At 43.8% G+C, this 16,629-nt stretch overlaps 1 protein-coding gene across 1 annotated transcript in view; it reads right to left on the bottom strand.

The window, feature by feature from the left end:
- BMAL2 (basic helix-loop-helix ARNT like 2) overlaps nt 1-16,629 on the bottom strand; it is a 198,864-nt gene that overhangs the window by 13,858 nt on the left and 168,377 nt on the right. Inside the window, exons 14-16 of the mRNA XM_069228622.1 lie at nt 12,319-12,427; nt 1,996-2,065; nt 316-424 (exon numbers count right to left, since the gene is read on the bottom strand). Coding sequence (XP_069084723.1) covers nt 316-424; nt 1,996-2,065; nt 12,319-12,427 — 288 coding nt within the window. The remainder of the gene's footprint in view (nt 1-315; nt 425-1,995; nt 2,066-12,318; nt 12,428-16,629) is intronic.

The following is a 16,629-nucleotide window of genomic DNA, read 5'->3' as shown; positions in this document are numbered from 1 at the left end:
TAGAAAGTACACATAAGGAAAATAGCTTCTTAGCCTAATGAAAGTGATTTGCTATTCTGGCCTTTGCTATGGCATGGGCAAAGATATGGCCACTTCATGTAGCCAACGGAATTGGAGGAAGTCTCTCAAATCAGATTTGATTATACTTCTTCAAAGAAAGAAAAGGTCTACAGAAAGCCATTCCTGCTTCATTAGGTTTAACTTCTGCACTAACTACAAGCTCACCTCTTGCAGCCGTTATTTTGTAGTAGTTTTATAAGGCTTACACCATGACAGGCAATATTTTTATGAATGAACCATTTAAAGGATTCTTACTTAGAAGGTTTTGATGATTTGTGAATGAAGATGAGCATTGTCCTTGGCTCGAGATCTCAAACTCTTCAATTTCGGATGGGTACAATTCAAGCATCTCCTTCTTTGGTACCTAAAATAAAAAAATAAAAAAATATCTGTTGATTCGCTGTTTTCTTCCAAAAGGGAGCCCTGACTCGGAGCAGCAGTACTAACCAATGTATTTCTGTGGTAAACATGCAAATTTCAACATTTCAATTATTTTTTTTTTTTAAGTGAACTACATTTCTTTTTTTAAGTCTACCCTACCAGACAGCACAGCCGCCTGTTTGCAAAAGACATATTGTAGAGGGTTTGCAGCCTGCCCACTGGTTACCTTTGGTTGCCTTTACTTTCACTCTCATTTCCCTGCTTCTTATTCAGTGGGTTGCCCTATCCACTGTATGCTTGTCCCTCCTCTGGGGCACTGACAACTTACGTGGGTGGTTTCAGTGCTCAACTTTGGGGAACTAAACCCATTTGTATACTTTTTTTCACCGCATTTGCGTAATTTTTTGACGCACAAGCGGTGCAATTTAATTTTATAAAAATTATATTTTGTAAGTTTGTTCCACTTTTGCATAAAAAAATGACGCAAATGCGGCACAAAAAAAGTATAAATATGGGCCCAAGTTTTTTTTTTTGTCTTAAGCACTCCTCAAGAGTGTGTGCTTTCCAGCTGTCTCCCTCGTGTGCTTCTCTCCTCCTTCCCACTCTGTTGTTTCTATCTCACCTGTTTGCTATTCTCCTCACCACCCTCTACATTGCTCTCTCGCTTGTTTTTCTCTACACCCCGCCTGCACCATCCAGGTTGGTTCCCCGAACATCCATGCTGCTTCCCACCACCTGCGCTCCCCTGTGTTGCTTTCACCCGCACAGTTTGGTTCCTCCCACCAACATTGCACGTTTTTGTTTCTTTTTATTTACAGACTGAACTCGGATCTGTAAATGAAAAGAAAAAAGCACCGTGTCATTTTGTAGGCATGCACAAGCATGGTGTCCACGCTTCCGAAACAACACGCGCAGCGGCATCATGGGCTTTAAAAAAATCTTCTTTAGTCATGCTGCAGAGCACCGGGCAGCTCTACAATGTTTTGGACTGGTAGAAGGTTAAACAAAAAATAATCACATTCAAAATGATCTACTCAAATCTGTGAAGACACCTCACCATGAAAAATAGTTAGGCAAGCGTTTCCATTGAATAAATGCACAGCTAGCCCTAAGCATTTCAAACTCTGCATTAAATGACTTACTTTATGTCAGATAGCAGCTCCTACCTTTCCTTCAGTGTATTCGAGAAGCGAGGCGGTGCCATGTTGAGTACAACTCATGGGGGAACAACTTCTTAAGAGAATAACTGAATCTACTCATTGTGTCTACTGGCACGCAGCTCAAAAACAAAGTTTGTGAATACACCTTTTAAGACGCCTTGTCTTACTACTGAAGTGAAAGAGCTAGCTTTTATGCCCGTAGGTATCACAGGTATAAATGTATCCACAATGGTAAAACTCCATAGCCTAGTACATCTGTGTGAGATCTTAAGAACTGTGTTTATAAATGTATTAAATGTTTACTACACACATAACCTTTTAAGACATAATCAGGAGACACTGAAAAACATAATTATTGCGAAAGACGAGTGAAATGCACATCAAATGGCCTTACACTTAAAACTGTAGGAGATTTATTCAGCAAATCACTCGGACTTAGTTCATTCTTGCTTGGTGACTGTAACCTGAAAAAGATAAAAGGTCATTGTGAGCTACTCAAAATATGTGCATGCACATGTGGCATTATATCAATTCATTTATTTTTGCAATTTTATATAGATTGCTGACTTGGCCCAATAGCATTAAAGCGCTTTTACAAGAGAGCAGGAAATACGTTCGTGTTAACAAACATCATAAAACAACCTACCAACACCAGATAACTAGGAACAAACAGTTAATGCCAGCAGGGACATTACAGGATAAGAAGTAGATAGCTAACCATCATAGTAATTCAGCAGTAACCAAGAGCAGAGAGAACAAACATTTTGTAGCAGAAAAGACAGGTCAAGTCAACATAGGAGATGCGAGCAACGAACCCCACTTTATCCAAAGTGACTCTCAAAAAGGATTCTGAGTTCCATTTTGAACAAGACATTACCTTTACCATAACAAGTAATATAGTTTCCAATTACAGATTGGAAAAATGTTATGTTCATTTAATAAAAGTAGGGGCATTTCAACAACTACAGTACAGAAAACAGTGAATGTGTGTTGGTATAGTGTTCTTTATCTGGAGAACTGGAATTATTTTTTCGTATTTTTTTTAAGATGCTTTATTTCCAACAATTACACATTATTGCCACATTTTTTTTATTTTATGTCAGAAATATTTTCTAATGATTCTATCTTCGTTCTAACACTTGGAACATTTTTTTCTTGAGTAAGAAGGTAAACTGTAGTAACATAAGTGCCTAAACATTCCCACTGCCCCAACCACTAGTAAACGCTTTCTAGGATATAATATATTTTGTGTCGCCTGGCGAAGACTGTTTTCTCCCTTCCCAGAGACACCCCTACCACACTTTGATAACCAATAATCTTTGAACCATTACAACCATGTTCTGACTGTATTAAATCACTGCTTTAATATACCACTCTCTAATGCTCTGAAACGAATCCACCAACCCACAATATTTGACCTAAACAAGGACTGCTCATTAACATATAAGGCTAAATAAAGCAGGTTGCAAATTATTTTCCTTGACAAGTCGACATGGATAGATTTGTTTCTAGCTTATCCCTCGATGCATTCATGCAGCTTTAAAGAGAAACCAAACCTGAAGGTGAGTACAACATAAGAACCAGATGGTTTATGAAGACTAATGTGATTGTTTTCTCCTGGTTTCTGTCAATCGAAACAATAAGAAAACTCAAATTTGATTAGAATCTTAAGTAGCGCAGCATTTGTCACAACTGGTGCAAGTGCACGTGAATAACAAACAAGCACTGGCAAAACCAACAGGCCTGCCCTTCATGAGCAGGGCTGATGGTTCACTTGTTAGTCTTTTTTTAATGCAAGTGTGCGCCGCAAAATAAAATGGAGAAAAAGCATGCAGCCACCTAACTGTAGTTGCTGTATGCTTGCAATAAAGATTGCACGGCTCCCCGACGCTCAGCACCGGATCCGGTGAAGCCTTTGGTGAGGACCCATGTAGTGCGCTCTGCATTGGTCTACATAGGATACGGTAAGGCTTCCATTCAGAAGCATGCGTTGTGTGGCTCTGCTGGGTTCTGTCTTGCTGGGTGTTGAATCTGGTGACACCTTCAGTGAGGAGTTACGCAGCTCTGCATTGGATCTGGTAAAACCTTCAGTTAGCTAGGAAGAAGTGCACTCTTACTCCAGTCGAGGGCCTTTGGGACAACACTTCGGGTTCAAGACTTACTCCCACAGAGGCCAGCAGAGGGGACCAGGCCAAGTCCAGTTGGGTTTGGTCAACTTGGAAGCAGGAAAGGCCTCTGGAACTTTTATCCCTGTAGTTCACGCAGGAAGTCAGCCAACTGACCCTTGACATCACTTTTGGAGTCCTGGGAGGCAAGCAGGTCCAGTCTTCCTTCGGGCTTCAAAAAGCTGGGCAGTCCTTCTTCCAAGACTTCACAGGTACAGGACTGTTCTGCAAATCCCACTTTTATGTCCAATGCCAGCCTGTGTGTGGGGGATATCCTGTTGTCTAACTCTAAAACGGGTGCTGGAAAGTTCTTCCCTTTCCACCGGGTTTGGCTGCAGCCTGGCTAGTGAAACAAAGAGAAGGCAGGCCAGGTGTGAGCTGCATTTGGCACTGACAGGATAGACTTCTTTTGAAGTCAAGAAGGGATGGGTACAGCCCCCAGGCTACTCTTTGAAGTCCGATTAGGGTAGGGGCACAGTTACTCACCGGCAATCTTGTCTGGAAGACCCACACCTCCCCACTCTCAGGTCCTTCATCCACAGTCTCTGAGCAAAACACATCACACCATGGGGGGAGCATTAACAGTTAGGTGATCCAGAACACTGGCCAAAAAGGACTAATTAGATTGGGCAAGAAAAGGCCAAATAGTAATTTCAAATCCAACTTGACCATTAGGTTGGATTCCAAATTCCTATTCCAATGAGTCTCTTTTTCTAGCTTTTCCCAAACTGAAGCTATGCATTATAAAATGTTGTAGCATAACCTAATGCTTTTCTGTAGGAGAGCCTTCCTTGGCAGAGTGAAAAACGACATTAGAGGTTTTGTGACTGCCAGTACATGTAATATTTAAGTACACATATTCTACATATTAAATACCATCCACCCAGCGCTATGGACATTAGAGCCTACCTTATGGGTGACTTGAACGTGTTAAATAAAATGATTTGGGCCTAAAAAAAAGGTTTATTTGCCAGGTTGAAATGGCAGGTTAAAACTGCACACACAGGACTTCTTCCATACAGTATGGTTATGCCCAATTATCTAGTTCTACTGGAACATCATCATATCCACCTTAGCCCAAGTAGTAGGGATGCATATTGACGCTCATCCCAGAACTGCATTATAAGGTATAACAAAGGCTTTTCATAGTACCATATTCTAGGGGCTTATAAGTAAAATAAATGTGCCAATTAGGCATATGCCAATTTTACCATGTTCAAAGGAGTGAGTACAAGCACTTCACTAGTGGTTAGAAGGAGTAAAGAGTGCAGTATTATGGCCAAGAAATACTTGTTCAATTAAACAAGGCAAACCTCTGGAGGGACCTCACGGAAAGGGCAAATTTCCAACATGGCCGCTTTAGAAGGATTTTTTTATTTTTTTTAAATAACAAACCGTTTTGTTGTTATTTGTGAAAGAGGCAAGAATACATCACCATCAAGTCAAGAACTCAAACTGCATGCAGGAACAATGTTACACTGTCAATTAAACACTTTATTACATCATCTTTAAAAAGGAGACGAGAAATAAATCAGCAACTAATTGGAAACCCTAAGTGCAGATAAAATAATTAGTATTTAAGGTGAATATTAAAAAATAAATAAAATACACTTTCAAAAAGCTATGTTATTGAAGAGAAAGAAACTATTTTTAGGTGAAGGTGAACAATGTGCAATGTGTATATTCAGTCAAATTGAAGGCAGCCATACGGTAAAGAGGGCTGACCCAATGCCCCAAGCAGGATGCTATAATAAGGGGGAGCAAAATGTCTAAATGTCCTGAATTAATATTAAGGAAACACAGCTGGAATGTTGCGTTTATTGGACACAAATAGTGTGATGTCTACAGGAGGCTAGCTGAAGGTCCAGCTGATCTATATGCAACTTACGTCACATATAATGGCATGGCATCATGAATTATAGTCACAGTAGAATGGCAAAATAAAAGACCAATGGATAAGCCCGAAGACCAAAACCCCTCCGTGTACGTGTACCAGGTATGATTTGTTTGGAAAAACAGTAGTTTGCTGATATGAATAAAGCCTTCTTAAAAGCCAGACCTAAAAAACATGAATTCTGTGACAGATAAAAGGAAAGTGGGCAGACAAGGAGGATTAGGTGTGGCAAGCTCAGGACCACAATGGCACACCCTAGAACCATACGACCTCTTGTAACCCCCTTTGGAGCAAGGAGAACAAGCCGACAGCGAGTCGCAATTGGTATAAGTAGAACACATGTCAACACCACCCTTTGTGCTAAAGTCATGTTTACACAGATTGGAGGGCCCGGGCATCCTTCCCTCAGCAGCACACATCTCAAGAATTACAGGACAATGCAGGGTATCACACTGAACAGGGAGATAAACACAAACTGATGTGAGATCACTTTGGCTGCACAAGAAGCCAATGCCCATCAAGAGCGACTACATTAAATCCATCGCTAGCGCCCTCTCGTGGGTATTATCCATGATACCCTCGCCATGTGTATTTTTGCAAGAAAGGCCTTACTACTGCAGGTGATACGCATGCAAGTTAGAAATATTTACTATTGATGGTCATTAGCAGTGTATGCAATGTAATCACTTAGAAAACTACTTTACAACGGAGTAAAGACTTTACAGGATCAAGTGCCTGGCATGCAACGAGTCACAAATCCTCGCCGCAGGTACAGCTTAACATTTTTTTTTCCAACAGAGGTCACGATTAATGTACAAACATTTTGTAGTGTTTTTTCTATGGTATTTACAGATTTGTGACAGAAACAGAGACGTATATAGTACAGTATCGATCTACTGTTTCCAAGAGTCTACTAAAACCCCTTCAACCAACAACTTCCAGTGTCATCTGCCAGCTTCTGAAACACAACAGCAGCAAGACAAGCTTGAGACCCCAAAACTGCGAAGAAAGATATTAGGAGCAGGGAGGTAGCTTCCTTGATGGTGCCCAGAGTGGAGGGTTGTCAGTTGGAGAGACCTCTAAGCAAACAATATTGCAGAGCTGCTTTGCCTTACCCCGTATTTGCACCGGTATCAGTATCAACACAGCAGCAGCGCTTTGAGAATGTATACAAACTTATCAATATGGCAGCCTTTGAAATGTAAATCAACTGAATGTCTCTGTGAAAATCTGGAGTCGTTTTATTTGGCTGTGGTGGCACATGCCCTTATCCCACACGTGTATGGGTTTTTTAGCGGGCCCTGAGAGTTTTATGCATTTCAGAATTTTGGAATGGAAATTGATCTGGACTCCTCAGCAACCACTTCATCAATATAATGTTGTCCAAATGCTGCACATATTTGTTTCTGGTTTTGTGAACTTAAATTCTGTTCAAGAAGAACTGCAAAACGTGAATGCCTTCAACTTGTAAAGGATGTTCTTCAGAAAGAAATAATGGTGGAGTGGGAACAAACTTTACAATTGTTGCAAATACTAATATGTCTCATCTTAAGCAGTGTAAGAGGGTTAGAAGAAAGTCATGAATCAGGGGTTCTCCTTGAAGCTGTGAGAGACTGGAAAAGAGGCCGTAAAGGAGGCTCTTTGGCATTCTTAGTGCCAAATTCAATATCAAGACAGCGTGGGAATAGTAAATAGAGGGAAAGAGACTGTAACACTTTGGTAAACCTTTCGGCCACAGCAAAAGCAAAAAGTCCACAACTGCTTCTGTATTCGTGATTATCCTACGGGTGGGACCTATGCGTCCTGAAACGAGGCTGCATTTTATTTTAGACCTGGATCTGCGGCAGGAAGGGTCAACTGATGTCTTCTTACTTCCAGCAGAAAGATATTTTGCAGTCAGATCTGTCACTACTGTTAAGCAGGCTGGCTGCTATAAAGACCTACAGTCATCCACAAGGGCTTCTAATTGCCAAGGTCAGAATTTCAGACCCAGTGGCCGACAAACAAGGACCCCTCTTCCTGTACTTGACTGGGAGATCCTTAAAGACTGGGATCTTGATTGGGACTCCTACTACAGAGAGTTGCTGAAGCGGTGTCAATCAAATCTACCCAAGCTTGGCTGTTACGAGGACTCTGGTCCATTATATTCGCCCGAGTATAATGAACGAATGCAAAGAGGAGACCATCCATCCATCCTGAATCACACTGTTTAACCTCTCCCATTTCAAGGAGAAAAGGAGTGGGTAATCCCCACTATATATGAAGGTAAAGGTAAAATGATTTGCCTCTGGAAATTTCTAGAACTTAAATTTGATCCAGACGACATCACCGCATTTCACAAGCGATATCAGTCTCTTGCAAGAACGCAGGCTGTGGGACAGCATGGACAGTCACAGGAGGGTCAAAGCGAGCAGAGCTCCAGAAGTCAGGGGCAGTTCCTAATGCACAAGACTTAAGGAAAACACTGAACTCAATTCTGTCTTCCAGGGAGCTGTGGAGGTCATTCAAGGAACTTTCGATATTACTGCATGTCAGTCTGCTTAAAATTCGTTATACCTTTTAGAGTAATCAAAGATGCTTCCCTGAAATAGTAGCATTGATTACATTGAGGTATTTATTTGAGGCATGTACAATGACTCATATGCATATTTTTGGTGAACATTTTTGAAACTTTGTTGAAAATAAACGTCATCACTAGTGTACAGAAATGAAAACAGATTTTGTTGCCCGGTCCTGTATCTCTAACAACTGACATTCTAGAATGTTTGTTTGATGATGTCAGCCGGGGTTGTGATGTCACTCTCCGATGGCCCTTTTAAAGGGAGCGCTTATATGACTCACTAAACACTGATTTTTCTCCATTTCTTAAACTACTTGACACAATAGGCTGCCTTTCAACCACTAACACAAGGATTTACACACTTTTGTGCAGCTGATTCAATACACTGTGTAGGTCTGGTACTTATCTGTGGAAGTGCTGAATTGAAGTTACATTCATATAACGCTTGCTAGCCCTGACGAGGCCTAGCAGAGCTTTACAGCGAGTAGCACGCTTCCCGGGAGCCCACCGTTCGTGGTCAGTATAGTGCTTGTTTGTGGGGGTTAGTCTTGCATGCTAAAGGAGACCACCCCATGCATTTATTCCACTCTTTGTGGTAATTAGGGACTTAGGTGTGATCACTGGAGTGGACCATAGTGAAGCTGGAATAGATATTGTTATGGGTTCAAGAAAGGAGCTTAAGACAGGCAGACATGAGCTTTAGAGCAGCTTACATGCAGAAGAGGCACCAGAAGGTGGGGGGAAGCAAAGGCGCATTTGTAATAAATACTGCAGGAAAAAAAATACGTAAAAGTATCATTCAAGGTACATCTTTCATGCCGGATTTTAAAGACTACAGAATATATCGATTTTTTACATGCAATTTGTGGATGAAAACCTGCTGAAAGAAACAGATTCAATTTGTCCTCTAAATGAAGGTGGTTTTTAACAATCTTTCTAAACTTCACATGTAAAGAGGGGGCCCAGTTACTTCGCGCACTGCTAGAAGGAAGCCCCATGCTTGTTGAAACCCTTTACAAGCGCCTGCCAAGCAGTGTGGCTTTTAGGCACATCCTAGTGCACTTAATTACAATTTGACAACACCACCATCGCCCCATGTATGCAATGTAAGCAATACTTTCAAACCCAGAGAGACCCCAATTGTACCTACTACAGCAGTATATTCAATACCAGAAAGTATCGTTATTGGTTTTGCAAATCATTTTAATCCACTCGTAAACGACACATATAATATCAACATGTAACACTAATGCTCTCTAATTTAAAATATAGCAATGCAGTTGACGAACCCATTTCAACAACTGCAATCATAATAAGTAGATTAAGTGCATGTTTGTGTGACCCGTTCACGTCATTAGTAACTTCAGTCCATGTTTATGGTTCGGAAGGTAGTCTCCTGCGCCCACCTGATGAGCACCAGGCCCCACTGAACAGACTCGATGCCCTGCAGAATGGACGTGTCTGAGGTCACCCTGACCCCACGGCAATCAGTAGCCAAAACAAAAAACGAATTATTTGAGTGAAGAAAGGTAATAATGTTTTTTTCACTCCGTGACAGGTTTTTCGTTTGATCAAATAAATACTGTATATAAACCATCTTGTTCATAAGAACTGTTCCACACAGATGAGTCACAGTTCACCCTCTCCAGCTCTTTTCGGAAGTAAAGGAAGAAACAAGCGACTGGAGGTCTGAAATATAGGTAGCCCTGTCCCTGAAGTATAGGTAGCCCGGTTCCCTCTAGACATTGTTCGGTGTATGCTTCCCTCTAGTGGCTTTAGTTTGCAGCAAAGAATTAGATTTGGCAGAAAATTATTCAAAAGTAGAAAACAGGAGAAGGAAATCTTCTGAAAACGCCATTCTTGTATTTTTTTTTTAAACTGACACTGTATATCACTCCTATGGTAGACATCGAGTCGTTCATCTTTATTTCGGTGTCTATCCTTCTTTATGACCTTTTCTTCTCAGCTGTGAAAGAATGTATTATTTTGGTTGAAAACACACATCCTACCTCCCCATACCGCTGAGTGTGGGGGAGGGTGGATATATTTTACATTTCACTGTGCTTTTTCACATTTCTCTCATTGTATGGGCTGGTTTATCTATTGCCAATCATCATCCATAGAAACACTTGAACCTCTTGCACAGACATTTGGATGCACAGACATTTGGATGCTCAAATAGTTTAATGAACAACACAATTATGATGGTTTATCCGATGGGAACCAGAGTGCCAGAGGTCGTGTGCCTCGACAAAGCTCCACAGAGTAAAAGGGTTAACTACCTCTCATTTAGGGTCATGCCATAGCAACCCAGGTAGACCTTTATATTCTGCCTCATCTAACCCCACTGTCGTACCCCAGATGCAGCGCAAGACGATGGGAGGAACCCTGGTCTACATCCGAGGTGACCGAGCACCCTCCCAGAAGCCTTGGGAAGTGAAACTAATGAAAGCCTCTAAAGGATATACCTTAAGGATTATTATATTTTTCAGATAACCTCCTACTATAATCACTTCTGTAGGTAGGTGGGAGTTGATCCGTGGAATGTGCTGGATAAATTACTTCACACAACAGATGGTTTTACGTCACAGTACATATTTCTCGTATCCGATAATGTTTACTCATTTTTATGTATGAAGTAAACTCAATATTAGCTTCTGGTCCACCCTTGATAAAGACCTGCATAAATCTAGGGATACAATATAATTTTGGAGGAAGAGAATTAAAGATTTTTGACAAATCATATTTCTCAAAATTAGCATAAGACATAAAGATCCCCCAATGTGACCCTTCAAAGAGGTGAGACTTAACAGGTAAACCTATGGAGCTCAGCACCCTCACACCAAGTGGGTCTCTCGAACGGTGGCACCCAACTCAACGGTGCTCATGTTGTCGACCTCCGAAGGATAAAAGGATGAGTGGGCCTGTCAAGAGTTGAACCTGCGACCAAGAGGTCAAACAGTGAGCCCGGGAGAACAAGCATTAGTCCACCGAGCCACCAGAATCAGATGAATGTTGGATGGTTGTTGAATCCCATGGAACTCTTTCCCCACAGGAAGGGATTCCATCATCTTTCAGGCTCCTCTTTCCAAAATCAACTATCTTTGTAAATAAACCGCTGCTATAAAACGTTACCTGAAGAATTCTGGTTTCGAAATAGAGCTACAACCATCCCAAAATGTTTTACAGGAAGTCCCACTATTCAAACGTTAGTGGAGAGATATATAATGTGTCAAATACACTTTCACATTCAAAGTTGTTTTGCAAAACAAAATCCATAGAGAATCCAAACTGCACCAGTAACTTTACCTGGGCCTTAACTGTGATTGACCCGCACCTGCCACCTTACCCTACTGATGACGCTAGTACCTTGCGGTATATGCTTCACACAGACTGCCAGGATGCCCAGGCATGCCCCTGTGCCGGCTGCCACTGGGCACCTCGCTACAGGAAAATGGGCCCATTGTATTAAAGTTTTCTGTCCTTGAACTTCAATTGAATACGCAATGCGCAGGTGCTGGATCTAGATGCGCCACCTCCCTAGTAACCAACAGCGTTGGTACAGAGAGCGCCAAATGTACCTGCACACAAGCGCCGCCCCAGCATATGCTGCAAACCAAACATAGTACATACAAACAGAAACGTAATATTCATCCAAGCACACTTTGTGAGCACCTAAGGGAATCCTGTCCTTCCCCACCCAACACTATGGGTATTGCGCTGACCACTGCGATCTTGGGGTAACAAGCCCCTGGAAGCTGTGCCGCCATGCCACGGTGCTGTGAACAGACCTCCTTCTTTCCAGGTGGAGTAGAGAGGGTTGCTTCCTGTTGGGAAGCTTTCTGGGCCACGACGATCAAGCTCAAGACCATCTCTACAGGAAAGGGCGAACCAAAATGCGGCTAAAGGACATGTGGTGCCATGAAGCGAGAATAAAGATAAGGCAAGATGGCAATACAGAATAGCTTTTGTTAAAAGAAAAAAAACGTAATAATGGATCTAACTACAGAAACAAAGTATACATTAAAGCAAGTAAAAAAGGAAGACCCGAGGCAAGAAAAAGTCGTTCTGGAATTTTAACATTTTGAGTGAAATTACCTTTCTAAGTCTAGGATTGCGTTTGCGATGTCGGTTCCTATACTTCCGGCCCCAAGTATTGTTCCGCTCGATATTCCTGGCACATTAAGAAAGGAGTGTTTGGAGGTACCTAAAACAAAGGCAAGATCATGTTAAATAATGCAGTCATGTGCTTGTGGTGAGCAATCAGACACCACGGCGTGGCGCCAGCCTCCCGCACGTGCATGGATTCACACAATGACCCTCCCCCACCAGTAACAAACCTGGGAGCCAGCAGTTCCAAGGCGAGGGAGGGAAGGCTCGCGTTCTGCATGTCACCCCGCCTCAGCGTTGGACCCCCCAATGCCCGATGGCCCAGGGTGCACAACACCAGCCCTGCACGTGAGCACTACAACCGGCTCCGATAGACACCACATCTGGAACAGTGCAGTATCCCCAATGGTTACGACGAAGGCTGGAGGCCTCTTCAAGGGATCAAAACAGAACGCCCAAGAAATAGTTTCTTGTAGGTCCCACATGGAACAGCCCTTTCTATTTACGCTTCCCTCAAATTCTCTCTGCTGCACCACCGGGATTCACTTTCAAGACCCCGGTTTATTCTAGATTTTAGATTTACTTCGTAATCGAGCACAGTCCCATTTGCAGGCATGATCGTGACATCTTTGCTGACGTTCATAAACTCAGCTGTCCTCAGTGAAATCCTCCCCTTCCATTTCTGGCAGACACTGTACAGCGCCTCGACATGGTGTCTGACTGGTCACTTTCCTCCACAGGCATCCCAGAAGCTGACGGCAGAGGTGCACTCACAGGGTGTTCACAGGGCAGTACACACCCTTCATCGGGTCCTGCGAGCTGACTCGGAGTCTCTGATCAGCCAACTCGTCTAATTAAGAAATACCCAATATCTTCATGAATGTAAAAAAAAAAAACCGTCTTTTGCATCATAAGTTGAGCAATTCTGAGCCACAAGATCTTCTGGTGTCTGCAGCTCTTCATAAAGCCCACACATAAGCCCCCTTGTGGGTCAGGAAAGGGCACTCACACATAGTTACACTTTTGAAAGAGCAGTTCTCATAGAGCAACAGGCCTCCTCTGGAAGGCCCTCATTACTTAAGGGCAGGATGACAAGTGAGGGGCAGAATCTGTGTTATCACACTCGTTTTCTGAACATTTCCCTCTTTTCCGACCTATTTTCTCTCTGTACATTTTCTGCACCAGGAACAACCCCGGGGAGTGTGAAATGACTGACCCTGTGACCCGGGTTCCGGCACCCTTGGTCCGGATTTACACCGCTAGCTGGAGTGCCCGCTACATACCGCAGTGTGCTGCTTCACCACACACACGTGCTGAGAATACAGTCCTCACGTGCCTCGCTATCCTCCCAAAGAAGTTTACATTTCCATGCACTCTTGTTAGCCAAGATGTAAAGAAGTTGACAACGCCTCGTGAATGGCCTCATCGTTATGAGCACCTCACTTTCACAAAAACAATCCCCTTAAACTCCTCACCGTTCACCGGGACAAAGGGGGTGCAGGCAGCACTTTGCATCTTCTCCCTGTTCCACTCCAATGCGTAGCGCTCTCTTCAAAGTGCGCATGAAGCGCTCCCCTTGGCTTGTGGCGACTGCGGAGTCACTTTTAGGTGTTTCACATTCAGGCTATGCAGGTATGATTGAAATTCGTATCCCTGGAATGGGATCTCATTGTCGCTCTTCAGTTCTTCGGGGATCCCCAGCACAGCAAAGATCTTTTCCAGTGCGGGTTTCACGTTTGAAAACGTAGTGGATGACATCAGTTCCACGACTGGATACTTAGTGTGGCTGTCTATCACCAAGGCTCTGAGACAGCCATCTGGAAAGCTGCCAAAGTCCAAGCTGTGGAAGGACCATGGTGTCGGACAGGGTTCTTCGATAATTACCGGAGCAGACGGGGACTCTTCGCTTGTTATTGTTCAGGAGTGGCAGGCTCCGACCTTGTTCTCAACCCAGGTATTCATGTCAGGGAACCATACCTTGTCCTTAAGCCTTGCTTTCGTCTTCACTATGACCTGGTGGTCTTGGTGGGCCAGTTTGAAAACTCTTCCCCATAGGCTTTTTGGCATCACTATCTGTCTTCCGCAAAGAAGCGGGTCTTCTCCACTCATGCTTAGCTCATCCCTGATTCTCAAAATTTAGCTCATCGTTGCCTGGTCATCTGCAGACAGTGCTTTGGTGCCATCCAAAAAGTTGTGCCACTGTCTCCTATAGAGTGCTTCCTTCACTTTGGACTTGTGTCCTGACCCACGGCCTCCTGGATCTCCTCAATCAAGAGTGGGCAGGCATCATGGACTACAATTCTCATGAATTCCTCTGCCCCTTCGTCGTCTTCTGTCTCTCCCGTGCCAGTCTGCTCTTGTGGGTGTCTGGATAGGTAATCCGCTGGATTGTTAACACCTAGGCTGTAAACGACTTTGAATGTGTACTGCTGGAGCTGCACACCTCCCCTGTACTGCTGGAGCTGTACAGCTCACCTCTCAAAGCAGGGCAGTTCGTTTCTGGATGTGCCAGCAAACAGTGGGACCAGCGGCTTGTGACAGTTACTACTCGGAACTGTTGCCCACAGAGGTATAAATGGAAGTGGCAGCAGGCCCACCGGTTTGCTAGTGCTTCATGCTCGATCTGCGCATACCTGGACTCCATGCTTGTTAGTGCCCTGCTCACATAGGTGATGGAGACCCAGGACCCTTCACTCTTATTGCAGCAGCATGTCACCAATCTACCACTAATTCTGTCCAGTATCTTGGTTTAAAGCACGTCATGGCTGCATCTGCCAGCAGAGCCTCCTTCACTTTTTGAAATGCCATGTCAGTACAGAAGTCCCAAGTCCCACGGAGAGTCATGCTTAGTAGGGGCTCCCAGCGGCTCTGCCAGGGCAGCAAGCTTGGAATGAAATACCCGCAGGAAGTGGCCATCCCAAGGAAGCTTCTCACCTCGGATGCGTTCCTTGGGATAGCTGCGTTATGGATGGTTCAACATTCTTTGGGTCTACTTGTAACCTTTTGCTTGAGAGAATGTAACCAAAGAATTCAATGACGTTTGTGCAGAACAAGCATTTCTGCTTATGTAGAGTTAGCCCACAGCCTGCTAACCACTTGAGGGTTACTCTTAGCCGTATGTTGTGGTCTTCAAGCATGTCAGAAAATGTAATGGCTAATGTTTAGCACTCCGACTAGCCAAGAAAGGGTTTCTTGGATGACATTCTGAAACACCTCTGCAGCCACCGATATTCTGAAGTTCAGACATTTGCACCTGCGGAACCCCCACGTGTGTTGAGAAGGTGGTTATTTTGCAGCTAGACTGGTTCAGTTAGAGCTTGTGGTAGCCAGCATTGAGGTCTTTCTTCGAGAACCACCTAGCAATATTGAAGTCTGCCACAAGGTCGCCAATGGTGGGGGGGGGGGGGGGGATGTGCTGTTGACTGGATATTGCCTTGTTTGGGAGCCATATATATCAATGCATAGGCTGATGGCTCTGTGTTGTTTGGGCTTGGAAGGTATCAATAGAGGTGTGACCCAGAGGGTGGATCCTGTTACCATCTCGATCACTCCTTGCTGTTCGAGTTGATCCAAATCTTTCTCCACCAGCGGACGCAAGTAGCACCCTCCTGTGTGTGAATGCCATGGGTCTCACCATTGTGTCAATTTGTAATTTCACTTGCAGGTCTTTCAACTGTCCCAGCCCCTCAAACAGCAGGGGCAACTCTTGCAGAATGTCCTTAGCATGATATTTGTGCACCTGCTGCAAAGAAGACTAACCCCAAGTCTTCAGCAGTATGGCAGCCTAGCAGGGTGTCTGTGTTGCTTTTGTTCACATGAAACAGGGTCTGTGTCGACGTCCCTTCATTTTTCACCAGCACCTCTATGACTTCTCTCAGCAGCAGTGGCTTTGTGACCACATAGGTGTATTTACATGCTTTGGTTGGTTTTAGGTCTGGCCGTGGCCCAATTCTGTTGAACAGGGCTCAGTCCATGCAAATTATGGATGCACCTGTGTTGATTAGGGCTTTGATCTGGGTGCCTTCAACATTGACTGTGCACACTGGTGGGGGCTGTTTGTGGTTACTCTCTCTGCCAGTGAACAAGATGGTGAACACTACACCATCGAAGCGAGTGGCAGAGTCAGGCTGCTGCAAAGGATGGTGTCTGGCTTCATCCTCTTCAAGTAATAGAGTATAGTGTTGACTACCTCCATCCTCTGTACCCTACGCCTGCACCCTGCCCACTGCTCCGACACACACCTCTGCAAAATGATTCATGCACCCATACCTTGAGCATGCTTTTCCTTGTGCTGGGCAC

Source organism: Pleurodeles waltl, chromosome 4_1 (genome assembly GCF_031143425.1).
Source record: "Pleurodeles waltl isolate 20211129_DDA chromosome 4_1, aPleWal1.hap1.20221129, whole genome shotgun sequence".
In the NCBI taxonomy this organism is placed as follows: domain Eukaryota; kingdom Metazoa; phylum Chordata; class Amphibia; order Caudata; family Salamandridae; genus Pleurodeles; species Pleurodeles waltl.
This window is presented reverse-complemented; position numbering and strand designations above follow the sequence as displayed.